The 19,133-nt window shown below is 39.7% G+C and overlaps 3 protein-coding genes across 3 annotated transcripts; all 3 read left to right on the top strand.

The window, feature by feature from the left end:
* Window positions 1-935: 935 nt before the first annotated feature.
* LOC148102982 (myosin heavy chain, skeletal muscle-like) lies at window positions 936-2,977 on the top strand. Its single transcript, XM_087839875.1, has 8 exons — window positions 936-1,227; window positions 1,316-1,519; window positions 1,605-1,730; window positions 1,817-1,987; window positions 2,122-2,226; window positions 2,317-2,412; window positions 2,527-2,658; window positions 2,848-2,977. The coding sequence occupies exons 1-8, from the start codon at window positions 1,021-1,023 to the stop codon at window positions 2,863-2,865; spliced, it is 1,059 nt and encodes a 352-aa protein (XP_087696001.1). The 5' UTR covers window positions 936-1,020; the 3' UTR covers window positions 2,866-2,977.
* Window positions 1,206-17,881, top strand: LOC148102980 (myosin heavy chain, fast skeletal muscle-like). Its single transcript, XM_087839878.1, has 8 exons — window positions 1,206-1,227; window positions 16,220-16,423; window positions 16,506-16,631; window positions 16,718-16,888; window positions 17,026-17,130; window positions 17,221-17,316; window positions 17,431-17,562; window positions 17,752-17,881. Exons 2-8 carry the CDS (start codon window positions 16,265-16,267, stop codon window positions 17,767-17,769), a joined length of 807 nt encoding a protein of 268 aa, XP_087696004.1. The 5' UTR covers window positions 1,206-1,227; window positions 16,220-16,264; the 3' UTR covers window positions 17,770-17,881.
* LOC148102981 (myosin heavy chain, fast skeletal muscle-like) lies at window positions 6,980-15,782 on the top strand. The gene is made up of 33 exons (XM_087839870.1): window positions 6,980-7,037; window positions 7,229-7,278; window positions 7,372-7,594; window positions 7,674-7,817; window positions 7,903-8,059; window positions 8,175-8,202; window positions 8,290-8,401; window positions 8,489-8,581; window positions 8,669-8,732; window positions 9,138-9,236; window positions 9,327-9,430; window positions 9,524-9,662; window positions 9,749-9,867; window positions 9,967-10,116; window positions 10,201-10,371; window positions 10,459-10,765; window positions 11,080-11,156; window positions 11,244-11,331; window positions 11,428-11,545; window positions 11,659-11,782; window positions 11,862-11,998; window positions 12,098-12,353; window positions 12,544-12,786; window positions 12,921-13,097; window positions 13,208-13,353; window positions 13,449-13,539; window positions 13,643-14,032; window positions 14,141-14,267; window positions 14,394-14,512; window positions 14,739-14,935; window positions 15,028-15,211; window positions 15,305-15,470; window positions 15,604-15,782. Exons 3-33 carry the CDS (start codon window positions 7,391-7,393, stop codon window positions 15,765-15,767), a joined length of 4,695 nt encoding a protein of 1,564 aa, XP_087695996.1. The 5' UTR covers window positions 6,980-7,037; window positions 7,229-7,278; window positions 7,372-7,390; the 3' UTR covers window positions 15,768-15,782.
* Window positions 17,882-19,133: the final 1,252 nt, after the last annotated feature.

Raw genomic sequence — 19,133 nt, 5'->3', positions numbered from 1 at the left:
AGGCCAAGTAAGTCACCATACTTTCATTGTTTAAATTCGTTTTGAGACTTAAAACCAACCAATTCAGCCTTAATAAAAACAAAATTATTTAAACGATAGGAAAAAGCTTGCCCAGCGCCTGCAGGAGGCTGAGGAATCCATTGAGGCTGTGAACTCCAAGTGTGCCTCACTGGAGAAGACCAAGCAGAGGCTGCAGAGTGAGGTGGAGGACCTCATGATTGATGTGGAGAGAGCTAATGCTCTGGCTGCCAACCTTGACAAGAAGCAGAGGAACTTTGATAAAGTAAAGATTTAAACATAACCTCTGTCATCAAAGGAGAAAATACACCCATTACAACAACTAATTATTTTATTTATTTATTTTTAATTAATCTAGGTCCTGGCAGAATGGAAACAGAAGTATGAGGAGAGCCAGGCAGAGCTGGAAGGAGCCCAAAAGGAGGCTCGTTCTCTCAGCACTGAGTTGTTCAAGATGAAGAACTCATATGAAGAGGCTCTGGATCATCTTGAGACCATGAAGAGAGAGAACAAGAACCTGCAGCGTATGCTTATCTTGCTATAGATCATATGGATATGATTCTAATGTTTATATTCATTTACAGCTTTTGTTGTGGCCAAAACATTTGCATATGTCAGCTCCAAGTACTAAAACTCTTGGCTGTGTTTGCTCTGTAGAGGAGATCTCAGATCTGACTGAGCAGATTGGTGAAACAGGAAAGACCATCCATGAGCTGGAAAAGGCCAAGAAGACTGTTGAGACTGAGAAGTCTGAAATTCAGACAGCTCTGGAGGAAGCTGAGGTAATGATTTATATATTACAAAAATATGTATTTTCCTTTAAAAAAAAAATTAGTCCTAATCTGTGCAATTCATATTATTAAGAGATTCATTAGTAACAGTTGTTACATTTATTTAAAGGGAACTCTGGAGCATGAGGAGGCCAAGATCCTTCGTATTCAGCTTGAGCTAAACCAGGTAAAAGGTGAGATTGACAGGAAGCTGGCAGAGAAGGACGAGGAGATGGAGCAGATCAAGAGGAACAGCCAGAGGGTGATTGACTCCATGCAGAGCACTCTTGATGCTGAGGTCAGGAGCAGGAATGATGCCCTGAGAGTCAAGAAGAAGATGGAGGGAGACCTGAATGAGATGGAGATTCAGCTGAGCCATTCCAACAGACAGGCTGCTGAGGCCCAGAAACAACTGAGGAATGTCCAAGGACAGCTCAAGGTGAGTTGGTAGATCATTTGTGTGTGTGTGAATTTTAAATTAACCTCCAAGCAAATAATGATAATATATTTTGTTTGTTTGTTGTCAGGATGCCCAACTGCACCTGGATGATGCTCTCAGGGGACAGGAAGACATGAAGGAGCAGGTCGCCATGGTGGAGCGCAGAAATGGTCTGATGCTGGCTGAGATTGAGGAGCTGAGAGCCGCTCTGGAGCAGACAGAGAGAGGACGCAAAGTAGCTGAGCAGGAGTTGGTTGATGCTAGCGAGCGTGTTGGACTGCTTCACTCTCAGGTTGGTATTCATTACTTTTCAAGAACTTTGAGATATAAGAGAGTGAGAATCACATCATTAAAATGGTTTTTTTTTTTTCATTCAGAACACCAGTCTTTTGAACACCAAGAAGAAGCTGGAGGCTGACTTTGTCCAGGTTCAGGGTGAGGTGGATGATGCAGTTCAAGAAGCAAGAAATGCTGAGGAGAAGGCCAAAAAGGCTATCACTGATGTAAGTTATTACTTTGCAAGGATCTTATCTTTTCAAAATTCTTGTTCATGCTTGATCAATAATGCCAATACCACCCATACTTTCAGGCTGCCATGATGGCTGAGGAGCTGAAGAAGGAGCAGGACACCAGTGCTCACCTGGAGAGGATGAAGAAGAACCTGGAGGTCACAGTCAAGGACCTGCAGCACCGTCTGGATGAGGCAGAGAACCTCGCTATGAAGGGTGGCAAGAAGCAGCTCCAGAAACTGGAGTCCAGAGTATGTGCTGTATATATTCTTGAGTTATTATTCAAGTATTAAATAAACACTTTGATGCCATCACATGACCTCTACCCATTTTCCTTCTACTCTTAATATTTATTAAAAGCTGATTATTTATCATGGCATTAAAGGTCCGTGAACTGGAAACTGAAGTTGAAGCTGAGCAGAGACGTGGATCTGATGCTGTTAAAGGAGTCCGCAAATATGAGAGGAGAGTGAAGGAGCTCACCTACCAGGTGATTACACATTTCCCTAAATATCTATTACATTTAAGTTCCTAAATTGTTTCTTCTTCAGCCGTCAGTGACAGTTTGTTGTTTATGCAGACTGAGGAGGACAAGAAGAATTTGATCAGACTTCAGGATCTGGTGGACAAGCTGCAGCTCAAAGTCAAGGGTTACAAGAGACAGGCTGAGGAGGCTGTGAGTAAAATGTTTTGTGATTTTTACATATGGAATGCACAGCTTCATAACTGAGATATCTCTCATATATGATCAGATATATTTTTAAATAAAACATATTGTTGCACTGAACAGGAGGAACAGGCCAACACCCACATGTCCAGACTGAGAAAGGTCCAACATGAGATGGAGGAAGCTCAGGAACGTGCTGACATTGCTGAATCTCAGGTCAACAAACTGAGAGCCAAGAGCCGTGATGTTGGAAAGGTAATTCATGTAATTTGTTTTACAAAAAAATGTACCGTTGTTTAATGGAGTTGTTTGATATAAGAGCTTTATGTTAATAATTTAGTGTGAATTGAAGAGAGTGTAGATACTGTATTTACAATGTAGAATGAATTGTTTTAATGTTGATAATATGTTTTGAATAATTTTACCTTTCATTATTTTTTGCAGGGTGAAAGTGCTGAATAAGACACATTCTTTTGGAACTTTTTGGCAGTGTTCATAAAATATGAACTAACTGTTAAATTGTCCGCTTATGATGTATTAATTCAATAAACACTTTCATTATGATTTCATGAAATGTAAAGAGTTTAATTTATTCTTTATTCTAAAAAAAAGTCACATTCACATATACAATTTTTAACACGATAGTTTCTTCAGAATAATCGTGATTCATACCTACAGGACATCGTCCTGTGAAATGAGAACAGCACTTTTTCTTAGTGTTCTCCCTTCTTGTGTTCAGCATTAGTGATGGCAGAGTAAAGTTATCCTTTAAAATAAAACACATTTCACACAAGCCAAGATACTTTTAATATACATTTTTCGTAATGCCTGATGTCAGCTCACTGTTTGCAGCTATAACAGGTGTTTAATCAGGTTTTGGTCAGGACTCTGGCAGGACAGTTAAGTTCTTGCAGACCAAATCCCCCCATCTGATTTGTGCACTTGCACTCCATCATGTTAGAACTGGAAAGGGCTGTCCCTAAACTGTTCCCACAAGGCAAGGAGCATGAAACTGTCCAAAATGTCTTGGTGTGTTGAAACATTTCACCGGAACTAAGGGGTCAAGGCCATTTCGTGAAAAATAACTTCACACCGGCGCGATTTATCTCTCATCCAGAAAACATGAACACTGCCACAGTGTCAGCGTGCTTTACTGCATCTTATGCATTGCATTGTGCCTGGTTATGTAAGGCCTTAGTGAAACTGCGTAGCCATGGAAACCAATTCCATGAAGCTCTCTAAACACTGTTCATGAGCTAATCTGAAGACTACATGAAGTTTAGAATGTTGAGTGACACCAGAAAGTTGGTGACCTATGTGCACTATGTGAGACCCTGCTTTATCAATTTATGTGGCTTACCAATACATGGCTGAGTTGCTGTGGTTCCTAATCACTTCCACTTCATTATAACACCACTAACAGTTGAGTGTAGAATATTTAGTAACAAGGAAATTTCACTACTGGACTTGTTGCACAGGTGGTATTCTGTAATGCTGCCATGTTGGAATTCACTGAGCTCCTGAGAGAGACCCGTTCCGCAATAAATGATTGGAGAAGAAGACTGCATGGCTAGGTGCTTGATTTTAAACATGTGTTGCCATGGAAGTTTTTGAAACAACTGAATTCAGTGCTTTGGGTGGGTAATTAAAAAATTCTCTGTAGAACAATATGCCATTTTGCATCTTTAGCAAGTTAAAAAATTTAGGCTAAATATTACCACAAATTCACAGTCAAAAACGGATAATGCCTGAGATTGACCTTTTACATCCAATCTATTTACAGTTGTAAAAATATTCCTTCAGACAGAGCTGTATATATGTGTTTATATTAAAATGTCCAAATTAATCTTATTACCAAACTTTAATAGGCATTTTCAACAACTGCCATAATAACATCACATATTTTTTCTGGATAGTATTTGTAGCTGCACTGCTCTATATATACAACTCTGGTATACATTTACTTTTGAGAAAGGCAAAGCAGTAAAAAAGACAGACCAAAATCCAGTTCGCTTGTAAAAATATAAGTTGAGTTCAAGGCAGTGCAAGTCACCATAAAACAGTGTCACTGATATAATACTGTAATGCTCACTCACATATAAGGCCACAATTAGTGGTGCCTTTCTACTTTCTATTTCGGATCATGCAGTACAGCTGACCTCAACTGAAAATGTGGACAGACCTCTAACACAATCTGATATCTCCCCCACAGCACATCTATCTATACATGTGCGTGTGTGTGTGTATGTGTGTGTGTGTACATGTTTAGACATTTTTGTGAGGACAGGAAATTGGCATACTACTATTCTTGTGGGGACCAACAATCCCCACAGTAAAATGAAGAGTAGAAGAGGGTTTGAAATTTTGAGCTGGACGTAGACTAATTACTTGAGGAACCCAAGTAGTATGAGATGCAGTGCCAAAAACTAAAACTACTCCCCTGACACCACCTTGGAGTCTCCTTCAAATTACACCTTATGCACAGGATGTACTCCACCTGTGTGCACCTTTCTTCTGCTCTTTAATGTCACCCTATGGTCATCCCTCTCCTTGAAATATCTGTTCACAACAGCCCTTTCCATTTTTTTTTTTTACAAAGCCCACTACCATCTGCTCTTCTGCATTTCACTACTTAATACCATACCTACCCAACACCTCCTAATCACCTCTGCTCATTTTTATTTGTCAAAGTCTGATACAATCAGCAGTCTCTCCCCAGGAACACTCTCTACCACTTTATCCAACTTACTCCAGAATTCCTTTTTCTTTTCTAACTGACATCCAACTTGTGGGGCATATGTACTGACAACATTCAGAATCATCCTTTTGATTTCCAGGTTCAAACTCATGTTGCTGCCTGATACTTTATTCACCTCTACAACAGGATAGCAAGATGTGACAGAAGAAAATAATAATGAAGTGATGTGGATAAAAAGAATAGCAAGAAGTAGCAGGTCCAGTGTTCCATGACTAGGATGAAAACTGCATTGTTCCTCCTGAATTAAAGGTTCAACTAAAAGACACACTCTGCAGCATGCTGGCATAGACCCTACCAGAGAGGCTGAGGATGATGCCCACCATTTGACACTCTGTGCTTTTTGCAAATGACTTCATCTTGAGCACTTGAGACACATGTGAAATGTTCTGGAGAAGCCATGGATAATGTTATCAGAGTACTTGATTTGTCATTCATCATAGTAAAGGGATCTTTTCCTTGTCTCGTTAGAGTTTAAGGCTTTGTGAATGGTGAAGGTATCACAGACACTTCATGTCTAGAATTGTCAATTAAATTGGGGGATTTTGTGCATGTTAGTGGCATCCATAGATGTCTAAGTGATCAGACAGTACTCATCACTAGCTCTCTCTAATGACAGAGTTAGTAGCTCCATCGTAATTAAGAAATTTCAGTGCACTTATCCAGATAGAAGTGCAAGCAAAAGAAACTCATCTATGAATCGATATGGACTACGATAGAATTTTCACCAAAGTATTAAGATATTAGTAAGTAAGAAGTAAGACACTTAATACTCTACACCTAGCAAAGCACTGGGCTAAATAAAAAGCAGATCAAAAAGTGTTTCCATTTTTGGTTGTAATGCTGTGTGTCTGCTCTGCAGTTTTGTTGCAATTCTACTGGCTCTTGGAATTACAGTGAAAACACACAACATACTGCATTTGATATTTGACCATGGACTTACCTTACCAATAGGTATAAGTACTTGTGGGTACTTCTGTGTTTTTGAAAAATAAATATATCTGTCTTTTGTGCCAACCACAAACCACTCCTCCTGTCCTTTGCTGGATTTATTTTTGACCATGATAGTATCTCATGTTCTGCTAGAAAGATAGCAAACATTAAGCCAAGTCTGTGCAAGCTTTGGGAATAAAAGCTAATCCTTGCTATGATCCCCGATTTTCCCTTCCTGTAAGAATATATCATTTAATTAGTTTATCAAAATTGTAAGCTAAAAGCTGTGCGCTCACTTCTATCTGCACAGAAATTAAATGTATTTATAATAAACCATTTTATAGTTAGAAATTATTTAATATTATGTTCCCGGTAGCTATATATAACACCCTTCTGGCAATAACAGAAAGTCTGATGATTTTAATGTCCTGTAATTATACACCAGTGGCACTAGAAGTTTAAAACTGGCTATCAAAATATCAAAGATAGTTGGACACACAGATAAGCTTAGTATAAACTGTATCAAATTAATATCATTTTATCTTCAAAAGTTATTAGAATGAATAATCCCCAAACCATGCAGAGCACTATTTTAATTTACCACTAACTATATTGTTAACATTTCTTACATTTTCCATATTTAGGAGCATAATCACTTAAAGAAATATACCAAATAAACCACAATACATTCGCAACATCTTTTTCACTAAGGAATACAGCTGAATTGTTTATATTTGAAAGTATGTTGTATTAGAAAAGAGGGATTACATATGTAGTAAATGAAGCAAGATAATTCATTTATTTTTGACCATATCAGTATCAAGAAGCAAGGTGTCAGACATTCATGACCAAACTAAGGAGAGTGTAAATGCTGAGGAAGCAGAGCCGTTGTTTATAAAAGCAGCAGCTCTGGACATTTGCTCTAACTGACAGGCATCTAAGACGGGTGAGTACAGTAAAGGATTCAGCTACCATGTTTTATCTACTGTGTATTATATGCTCTCATTAAGTTTATATTTTACATTTTTAAGTGTTGAGTTAGTTATTTTTTTATTCACACTGAAAATTTTGCATTTTGAATGGATTCTTAAACTGAAGAGTAAAATGTCCATTGATATACATTTACTTATTTTATAGCACCTTGACATACACAGGATACCAAGGAAGTTCTGTTTGCATCAGCTGAGGTAAAATCCACGAATCAAAAAGAATGGATGTCAATTATGGTTTGTATAATAAGTACAGTAAATGATTTATGTGCCAATCCATCATATTTTCAGTCTCTAGTAAAGTGCCACCATGAGCACAGACGCGGAGATGGCGCAGTATGGCGCGGCAGCCGTTTACCTCCGCAAGCCAGAAAAGGAGAGGATTGAGGCCCAGACTGCTCCATTTGATGCCAAGACGGCCTTCTTTGTGACTGTTCCTGATGAGATGTATGTCAAGGGCAAACTTACCAAGAAGGAGGGTGGTAAAGCCACTGTTGACACAGACGACGGAAAGGTAGATGAATTATGTACTTTATCTATTTGTTAAATATATAGTAACGAACTTTGAAAGTTGATTTTAATTTTCTATTCAGACGGTCACTGTAAAGGAGGATGAAATCCACGCTAGAAACCCTCCAAAGTTTGATAAGATGGAGGACATGGCCATGATGACCCACCTTAATGAGCCATCTGTGTTGTTTAACCTCAAAGAGCGTTATGCATCATGGATGATCTACGTAAGTTTTCACATTGCTGTGTGTGAGAGGAAAGTATCATGCTGATCTGTAAATGTTTAAATGATATTTATTCTCTATGATACAGACCTACTCTGGGTTGTTCTGCGTTGTCGTCAATCCCTACAAGTGGCTTCCTGTATATGATGCTACATGTGTAGCAGCATATAGAGGAAAGAAGAGGATTGAGGCTCCACCCCACATCTTCTCCATCTCTGACAATGCCTATCAGTTCATGCTCACTGGTAAGATCAATTCACTATTAAAACTTTTAAATGCAAATTAAAGACAGATGGCATTTAATCGTTGATGATGAATCGATGATACATCAGAACTCTGTGCTGTGTGTCTTTCTTTTAGATCGGGAGAACCAGTCTGTCCTGATTACGTGAGTATAATACAAACTGTTTGCAAAATCTATAAAAACTTTAAGATACTGAAGCTGAAATTTAACAATGTGTCCCATAAACCCCAGCGGAGAATCTGGTGCAGGAAAGACTGTCAACACCAAACGTGTCATCCAGTACTTTGCAACAATTGCAGCTCTTGGTGGTAAGAAGGCTGAGCCAACGCCTGGCAAAATGCAGGTAGATTCTTTATTTAGTATCAAGCTACTTGCAACAGAAAAATAAAATAGAAACTTCAGCTCACATAAAAACAATATATTCTTACAGGGCTCTCTTGAGGATCAGATTGTTGCTGCCAACCCTCTGTTGGAGGCCTACGGTAATGCCAAGACTGTGAGGAATGACAACTCCTCTCGTTTTGTAAGTGATTAAAACAAGTTAATGTAAATTAGCTTTTTACTACTTGCTCTCATGAAAGGCAATATTAATAAAGATCTACCCCTGTAGGGTAAATTCATCAGGATTCACTTTGGCACATCTGGCAAGCTGGCTTCAGCTGATATTGAAACATGTAAGTTTGAACCACAGTGTAAATTACCATTATCTGTGATAGAAATTATTTTACAGCACATAAAGAGATGAGTCACTTAATTTCAGAGGAAGTAATATTGTCTATTTTGGTGAAACACACGGATGCATGAACAGTTTGGTTACACTATATATGTAAGTTATATACTGTAACCCAGTAGTTATCATGTGTGTTAGTATAAGTAGGAACATATTGCATCTTCACAGAACATTTAAAGTATAATAAGGTATACTGTGAAGCACGTTACAAGTAAAAGCAACAGAACTGAAAAAAGTTTCAAACACCCCCAATGACAGCCAAGGAAATGCCATGCAATGCAATGCCATTTTGCAGTTTTGACTGTGATGTCTCATGTCTACAGTGTCAAAATTAATCTGTTGTCCTTAGATCTGCTGGAGAAGTCCCGTGTCACCTTCCAGTTGTCTGCTGAGAGGAGCTACCATATCTTCTATCAGCTGATGACAGGCCACAAGCCTGAGCTTCTGGGTATGTTAACAGGACACCTAAATTTAAATTTTAAAACCATTAAGATCACATTCTAAGCAAAAAACAAGTTAACTTCATTTCTCCTTTCAGAGGCTCTTCTGATCACAACTAACCCTTATGACTATCCAATGATCAGTCAGGGTGAAATCACTGTCAAGAGCATCAATGATGTGGAGGAGTTCATTGCAACAGATGTAAAATCACATTTGACACAGAATCTTATACTTAACCATAAATATCTTCTTTTGTTTTATTTATTAATAGCTGATTTCATTTTTTTCTTACAGACTGCTATTGACATCTTGGGCTTTAGTGCTGATGAGAAGTTAAGCATCTACAAGCTGACTGGTGCTGTGATGCATCATGGCAACATGAAATTCAAGCAGAAGCAGCGTGAAGAGCAGGCTGAACCTGATGGCACTGAGGGTATTGTGAAAAATTTCTATAATGGAAAAGCATTTGCAGTAATTTGTATTTATTAGGTATTATAATGATTTGTTTTAATCCAACAGTGGCTGACAAGATTGCGTACCTACTGGGCCTGAACTCGGCTGATATGCTGAAAGCTTTGTGCTACCCAAGAGTCAAGGTTGGCAATGAGATGGTGACCAAAGGTCAGACCGTCCCACAGGTAATTTAAAAAAGGGAGACTTGTATTATCATATTATAATTATAAACATTATAGCTGTATTCATATGGTTTTGTATCATTATAAATTCTTGTTCGCCAGGTCAACAATGCTGTCTCGGCTCTGTGCAAATCTATCTATGAGAAAATGTTCTTGTGGATGGTTATCCGTATCAATGAGATGCTGGACACAAAGCAGCCCAGACAGTTCTTCATTGGAGTGCTGGATATCGCTGGGTTTGAGATCTTTGATGTGAGCACTTGAGACATTTCACCACATTTGCTAAATGTTCAATACTGTATTGCCATGAAATTAAAAATGTTTGTAATGTTACAGTTCAACAGCTTGGAGCAGCTCTGCATCAACTTCACCAATGAGAAACTGCAACAGTTTTTCAACCATCACATGTTTGTCCTGGAGCAAGAGGAGTACAAGAAAGAAGGCATTCATTGGGAGTTCATTGACTTTGGTATGGACTTGGCTGCCTGCATTGAGCTTATTGAGAAGGTAAACAGCTGCTCTGGAAGAAATGTACGTGTGGTTGCATATGTTATCTCTGTTGAAATTTTAATATGATTTGTGATATTTTCTCAGCCAATGGGCATCTTCTCCATCCTTGAAGAGGAGTGCATGTTCCCCAAGGCCTCTGACACAACTTTCAAGAACAAGCTGCACGATCAGCATCTTGGCAAGACCAAAGCATTTGAGAAGCCAAAGCCTGGAAAGGGCAAGGCTGAGGCACACTTCGCTCTGGTTCACTATGCTGGTACAGTGGACTACAATATCACTGGCTGGCTGGACAAGAACAAGGACCCACTGAATGACTCAGTTGTTCAGCTCTACCAGAAGTCTTCAAACAAACTGCTGTGTTTCCTGTACGCAACCCATGGTGGAGCTGAAGGTAAGAAAAAAAAGTGCTCACAAACTCCCATGTCCAGTACAGATAGCTCGCAGCAAAAATTTTCTGGCACAACTTCACCTGCTTCCAAGGTGCATGGAGAGGATGAAAGAATTCACAAAGTAGGAACTCCAGCAACACTTGAGGGAAGATGAACAACTTTACTAACTGACCAACGCGTTTTGGGTTTTGGCCCTCATCAGGGTCATCAGGGACACAGTACAGATAGCTACAATGTGCATACTGCAGGCTAATATTATACTGTGAAAAATATTTTTTCCAATTCCAATAATGAAATTTACTGTTTATGAAAACAGAGGCTGCTGGTGGTGGTGGCAAGAAGGGTGGTAAGAAGAAGGGTGGTTCCTTCCAGACTGTGTCTGCTCTTTTCAGAGTACGTATAGATTTATATATATTAAAAAAATTCAAAAGCTCATTTTTTAATAGTATTACCCTATTATCTAATGATGCCGATCTACAGGAGAATCTGGCCAAGCTGATGACCAACTTAAGAAGCACTCATCCTCACTTTGTCCGTTGCCTGATTCCCAATGAGACAAAGACCCCAGGTAAAACCCCCACAGGACCCCACAGTAATATTAACTGTAAAAATGACAGTAAGAATATAGAAATGATTTGAAACATTATGCATTTCTGACTCTCAGGCCTTATGGAGAACTTCCTGGTCATCCACCAGCTGAGGTGTAACGGTGTACTGGAGGGCATCAGAATCTGCAGAAAGGGTTTCCCCAGCAGAATCCTCTATGGTGACTTCAAGCAGAGGTGACAGCACATTACAATATTGGAAAGGAAAAATGGTTTCATGGTTGTGGTTAAGGGGAAACTTGAATATGGTGAAAGAAAAATCTAAGTAACAACATGATTTTCTCTTAAAGATACAAAGTGTTAAATGCCAGCGTCATCCCTGAGGGACAGTTCATTGACAACAAGAAAGCTTCAGAGAAGCTGCTTGGCTCCATTGATGTGGATCACACACAGTACATGTTTGGGCACACTAAGGTATACTACATTATATTAATAGACATTAACAAAACACTGTCCATTTGCACTTGTACTTATGCTTTCAATGATTAAATAGGTGTTCTTCAAAGCTGGTCTGCTGGGCACTCTTGAGGAGATGAGAGATGAGAAACTGGCTGAGCTGGTGACCATGACTCAGGCTCTCTGCAGAGGATACGTCATGAGGAAAGAGTTTGTGAAGATGATGGAGAGGAGGTAACATTATCATACTAAACTATTGTATTCTCTTTTATATTTCCTTCCTCATGTTAAAATCCTACGACACTAAAAGTAAAACTCTTGTTTGGTTTTTAGAGAATCTATCTTCTCCATCCAGTACAACATCCGTTCTTTCATGAATGTCAAGAACTGGCCATGGCTGAAACTGTACTTCAAGATCAAGCCTCTTCTGAAGAGTGCTGAGACTGAGAAGGAGTTGCAGAATATGAAGGAGAACTATGAGAAGATGCAGACAGACCTGGCTGCTGCTCTCGCCAAGAAGAAGGAACTGGAAGAGAAGATGGTCAGCCTGCTGCAGGAGAAGAATGACCTGCAACTTCAAGTGGCTGCAGTAAGTAGTAGAGAAAAGTATATATTACACCTATAGTTCACGTATATAAGTTAGATGTAAAAGGACCACATGTTTGTCTAATCCTCTGATTATTTATTTGCTAAAAGTGTAGTTAAAATTACGATCAAGAAAACACTAGGACAATGTGACTCACAAATAATCTAACTTGTGTGTTCAACATGTATTATAGGAAGTTGACAATCTCTCGGATGCTGAAGAAAGGTGTGAGGGGCTCATTAAGAGCAAGATCCAGCTCGAGGCCAAACTCAAAGAGACAAGTGAGAGACTGGAGGATGAAGAGGAAATCAATGCTGAGCTGACTGCTAAGAAGAGGAAGCTGGAGGATGAATGCTCTGAGCTGAAGAAGGACATTGATGACTTGGAGCTCACCTTGGCCAAAGTGGAGAAGGAGAAACATGCCACAGAAAACAAGGTTCAGTTCATAGTGATTGTATTCTTAGTTAAATTAAAACATGTAATGTTGTTCTTTGGATAGACACCTTAAACGTTCAAATATTCAGCAAATTCTCGAACAAAATTAAACTTAATGTATTCACATTATTTAAGGTGAAAAACCTGACAGAGGAGATGGCATCTCAGGATGAGTCAATTGCCAAGTTGACTAAGGAGAAGAAAGCCTTACAAGAGGCCCATCAGCAAACACTGGATGATCTCCAGGCAGAGGAAGACAAAGTCAACACTCTGACCAAGTCCAAGACAAAGCTGGAACAGCAAGTTGATGATGTAAGAAAACTCTAATAATGATCTGTTTGTTTTTTGTTTTTTATGGAAAGAATTTTAGTACTAAATCATTGTCTTTCCAACCACTTGAATCAACTGACATGACTTTATAGCTTGAGGGTTCACTGGAGCAAGAGAAGAAGCTCCGCATGGACCTTGAGAGAGCCAAGAGGAAGCTGGAGGGAGATCTGAAACTAGCTCAGGAATCCATAATGGATCTGGAGAATGACAAGCAGCAGTCTGATGAGAAAATCAAGAAGTAGGGCATTTTTTGTAAATAATTTTCTTTACACACATTGCATTGCAATAATGATATGAACTGTGATCGTAAAACCATACTTCTTCCACACCAAGGAAGGACTTTGAAATCAGCCAACTTCTCAGCAAAATTGAAGATGAACAATCCCTTGGTGCTCAACTTCAGAAGAAGATCAAAGAACTTCAGGTAACACAAACGACCAGTGTTCAAAAAGAATATTGTTCATTATAAGTCAAAAACCTAGTTTAGTTTAGGTTCTAATCGATAAATCCAAATAATTTCAAACTAGGCTCGTATTGAGGAGCTGGAAGAGGAGATTGAGGCTGAGAGGGCAGCTCGGGCTAAGGTAGAGAAGCAGAGAGCCGACCTCTCCAGGGAGCTTGAAGAGATCAGTGAGAGGCTCGAGGAAGCTGGTGGAGCAACAGCTGCTCAGATTGAGATGAACAAGAAGCGAGAGGCTGAGTTCCAGAAACTGCGTCGTGATCTTGAGGAATCAACTCTGCAGCATGAAGCTACTGCAGCAGCTCTCCGTAAGAAGCAGGCTGACACTGTTGCAGAGCTCGGAGAGCAGATCGACAACCTCCAGCGTGTCAAACAGAAGCTGGAGAAAGAGAAGAGCGAGTACAAGATGGAGATTGATGACCTCTCCAGCAACATGGAGGCTGTTGCTAAAGCAAAGGTGTGGACATTGTTTATAAAGAACACATTTTCTTTTCTTTTTTACATTTCAGGACCTCCAAAGCAGCTCATTAACTTTTAACATGGATATGACATTACTTGTTGACAGGGCAACTTGGAGAAAATGTGCAGGACTCTTGAGGATCAACTGAGTGAACTCAAAGCCAAAAATGATGAGAATGTTCGTCAGCTGAATGACATTAATGCCCAGAAGGCGAGACTTCAAACAGAGAATGGTAAGTGATGTATAACAAAAAAACAGTCTGTCTCTGGAAATTTGTCATTTACAGGTACCTAAAACTACAACCAATCAGTGGGTGAAATGGAACAAACTGGGCTTAATACATGTGTGTTAACTACAGGCGAGTTCAGTCGCCAGCTTGAGGAGAAAGAAGCTCTTGTTTCTCAACTCACAAGGGGCAAGCAGGCCTTCACTCAGCAGATTGAGGAACTGAAGAGACACGTTGAGGAGGAAGTGAAGGTCTGAAATAATTTCTTTCTACTTTTAAATTTCAGCACTTACTAATAAAAACAGAGACAAGTTTTAATCAGTTACAGAGACACTCAGTAACTCTGAGACAGATAATCCTCTAATTTCTTTCTAAGGTTTTACCTCTTAAATTTGTTATCCTCTCACCATTAGACTTTAAAATTGATTTCAACAATAAAATATCAAAATCAGTCAAAATCAACTGTCACTTCAACAGGCCAAGAACGCCCTGGCTCATGCTGTTCAGTCAGCACGTCATGACTGTGATCTGCTCAGAGAGCAGTTTGAGGAGGAGCAGGAGGCCAAGGCTGAGCTGCAGCGAGGAATGTCCAAGGCCAACAGTGAGGTGGCTCAGTGGCGATCCAAATATGAGACTGATGCCATCCAGCGAACTGAGGAGCTGGAGGAGGCCAAGTAAGTCATGATACTGTCATTGTTTAAATTAGTTTTGAGACTTAAAACCAACCAATTCAGCCTTAATAAAAACAAAATTATTTAAACGATAGGAAAAAGCTTGCCCAGCGCCTGCAGGAGGCTGAGGAATCCATTGAGGCTGTGAACTCCAAGTGTGCCTCACTGGAGAAGACCAAGCAGAGGCTGCAGAGTGAGGTGGAGGACCTCATGATTGATGTGGAGAGAGCTAATGCTCTGGCTGCCAACCTTGACAAGAAGCAGAGGAACTTTGATAAAGTAAAGATTTAAACATAACCTCTGTCATCAAAGGAGAAAATACACCCATTACAACAACTAATTATTTTATTTATTTATTTTTAATTAATCTAGGTCCTGGCAGAATGGAAACAGAAGTATGAGGAGAGCCAGGCAGAGCTGGAAGGAGCCCAAAAGGAGGCTCGTTCTCTCAGCACTGAGTTGTTCAAGATGAAGAACTCATATGAAGAGGCTCTGGATCATCTTGAGACCATGAAGAGAGAGAACAAGAACCTGCAGCGTATGCTTATCTTGCTATAGATCATATGGATATGATTCTAATGTTTATATTCATTTACAGCTTTTGTTGTGGCCAAAACATTTGCATATGTCAGCTCCAAGTACTCTAACTCTTGGCTGTGTTTGCTCTGTAGAGGAGATCTCAGATCTGACTGAGCAGATTGGTGAGACAGGAAAGAGCATCCATGAGCTGGAAAAGGCCAAGAAGACTGTTGAGACTGAGAAGTCTGAAATTCAGACAGCTCTGGAGGAAGCTGAGGTAATGTATTTTATAAAAATGTACTTTGTTTGTAATTAAATTTATAAAAGTATCCCTTCTCCAGTATATGTTGAAATAACCCTTTATTTAAAGGGAACTCTGGAGCACGAGGAGGCCAAGATCCTTCGTGTTCAGCTTGAGCTAAACCAGGTAAAAGGTGAGATTGACAGGAAGCTGGCAGAGAAGGACGAGGAAATGGAGCAGATCAAGAGGAACAGCCAGAGGGTGATTGACTCCATGCAGAGCACTCTTGATGCTGAGGTCAGGAGCAGGAATGATGCCCTGAGAGTCAAGAAGAAGATGGAGGGAGACCTGAATGAGATGGAGATTCAGCTGAGCCATGCCAACAGACAGGCTGCTGAAGCCCAGAAACAACTGAGGAATGTCCAAGGACAGCTCAAGGTGAGTTGGTAGATCGTTTGTGTGTTTGTGTTTTTTTAAATTAACCTCCAAGCAAACAATCATAATATCATTTGTTTTTTTGTCATCAGGATGCTCAGCTGCACCTGGATGACGCAGTCAGAGGACAGGAAGACATGAAGGAGCAGGTCGCCATGGTGGAGCGCAGAAATGGTCTGATGGTAGCTGAGATCGAGGAGCTGAGAGCCGCTCTGGAGCAGACAGAGAGAGGACGCAAAGTGGCTGAGCAGGAGTTGGTTGATGCTAGCGAGCGTGTCGGACTGCTTCACTCTCAGGTTGGTATTCATTACTTTACAAGAACTTTGAGATATAAGAGAGTGAGAATCACATCATTAAAACGGTTTCTTTTTCATTCAGAACACCAGTCTTTTGAACACCAAGAAGAAGCTGGAGGCTGACCTTGTCCAGGTTCAGGGTGAGGTGGATGATGCAGTTCAAGAAGCAAGAAATGCTGAGGAGAAGGCCAAAAAGGCTATCACTGATGTAAGTTATTACTTTGCAAGGATCTTATCTTTTCAAAATTCTTGTTCATGCTTGATCAATAATGCCAACACCACCCATACTTTCAGGCTGCCATGATGGCTGAGGAGCTGAAGAAGGAGCAGGACACCAGTGCTCACCTGGAGAGGATGAAGAAGAACCTGGAGGTCACAGTCAAGGACCTGCAGCACCGTCTGGATGAGGCAGAGAACCTCGCTATGAAGGGTGGCAAGAAGCAGCTCCAGAAACTGGAGTCAAGGGTATGTTGTTCTTGAACTATTATTCAAATATTTTAAAAAAAGAAAACAAACACTTTGATTTCATCACATGACCTCCACCCATTTTCTTTCTACTCTTAATATTTATTAAAAGCTGATTATTTATCATGGCATTAAAGGTCCGTGAACTGGAAACTGAAGTTGAAGCTGAGCAGAGACGTGGATCTGATGCTGTTAAAGGAGTCCGCAAATATGAGAGGAGAGTGAAGGAGCTCACCTACCAGGTGATTACACATTTACCTAAATATTTAATATATTTAAGTTCCTAAATTGTTTCTTCTTCAGCCGTCAGTAACAGTTTGTTGTTTATGCAGACTGAGGAGGACAAGAAGAATTTGATCAGACTTCAGGATCTGGTGGACAAGCTGCAGCTCAAAGTCAAGGGTTACAAGAGACAGGCTGAGGAGGCTGTGAGTAAAATGTTTTGTGATTTTTACATATGGAATGCACAGCTTCATAACTGAGATATCTCTAATATATGATCAGATATATTTTTAAATAAAACATATTGTTTCACTGAACAGGAGGAACAGGCCAACACCCACATGTCCAGACTGAGAAAGGTCCAACATGAGATGGAGGAAGCTCAGGAACGTGCTGACATTGCTGAATCTCAGGTCAACAAACTGAGAGCCAAGAGCCGTGATGCTGGAAAGGTAATTCATGTAATTTGTATTACAAAAAAATGTACCGTTGTCAAATGGAGTTGTTTGATATAAGACCTTTATGTTAATAATTTTCTGTGAATTGTTGAGAGTGTAGATACTGTATTTACAATGTAGAATGAATTGTTTTAATGTTGATAATATGTGTTGAATAATTTTACCTTTCATTATTTTTTGCAGGGTGAAAGTGCTGAATAAGACCCATTCTTTTGGAACTTTTTGGCAGTGTTCATAAAATATGAACTAACTGTTAAATTGTCCGCTTATGATGTATTAATTCAATAAACACTTTCATTATGATTTCATGAAATGTAAAGAGTTTAATTTATTCTTTATTCTAAAAAAAAGTCACATACAATTTTTAACACGATAGTTTCTTCAGAATAATCGTGATTCATACCTACAGGACATCGTCCTTTGAAATGAGGACAGCACTTTTTCCATAGTGTTCTCCCTTCTTGTGTTCAGCATTAGTGATGGCAGAGTTAAGTTAACCAGTAAAAGAAAACACATTTCACACAAGCCAAGATACTTTTAATATACATTTTTCGTAATGCCTGATGTCAGCTCTGTTTGCAACTGTTTGCAGCTATAACAGCTTCAGCTGTTCTGGCTTTACACAGGTTTTAGGAATGTATCTATGGGAATTTTCAACCATTCTTCCAGAAGTATATTTGTAAGGTCAGACAATGATGTTGGATGAGAATGCCTGGTTCACAGTCTAATTCATTCCAAAGGTGTTTAATCAGGTTTTGGTCAGGACTCTGGCACGACAGTCAAGTTCTTGCACACCAAGTTCCTCCATCTGATTTGTGCACTGGCACTCCATCATGTTAGAATTGGAAAGGGCTTTCCCTAAACTGTTCCCACAAAGCTAGGAGCATGAAACTGTCCAAAATGTCTTGGTGTGTTGAAACATTTCACCGGAACTAAGGGGCCAAGGCCATTTCGTGAAAAATAACTTCACACCGGCGCGATTCATCTCTCATCCAGAAAACATGAACACTGCCACAGTGTCAGCGTGCTTTTCTGCATCTTATGCATTGCATTGTGCCTGGTTATGTAAGGCCTTAGTGAAACTGCGTAGCCATGGAAACCAATTCCATGAAGCTCTCTAAACACTGTTCATGAGCTAATCTGAAGACCACATGAAGTTTAGAATGTTGAGTGACACCAGAAAGTTGGTGACCTCTGTGCACTATGTGAGACCCTGCTTTATCAATTTATGTGGCTTACCAATACATGGCTGAGTTGCTGTGGTTCCTAATCACTTCCACTTCATTATAACACCACTAACAGTTGAGTGTAGAATATTTAGTAACAAGGAAATTTCACTACTGGACTTGTTGCACAGGTGGTATTCTGTAATGCTGCCATGTTGGAATTCACTGAGCTCCTGAGAGAGACCCGTTCTGCAATAAATGATTGGAGAAGAAGACTGCATGGCTAGGTGCTTGATTTTAAACATGTGTTGCCATGGAAGTTTTTGAAACAATTGAATTCAGTGCTTTGGGTGGGTAATTAAAAAATTCTCTGTAGAACAATATGCCATTTTGCATCTT

Source organism: Neolamprologus brichardi, chromosome 4 (genome assembly GCF_056152115.1).
Source record: "Neolamprologus brichardi isolate AB-2024 chromosome 4, ASM5615211v1, whole genome shotgun sequence".
NCBI classification, from domain to species: Eukaryota; Metazoa; Chordata; class Actinopteri; order Cichliformes; family Cichlidae; genus Neolamprologus; species Neolamprologus brichardi.
The sequence above is the reverse complement of the archived record's forward strand: the minus strand, read 5'-3'. Positions and strand labels throughout refer to the sequence as shown.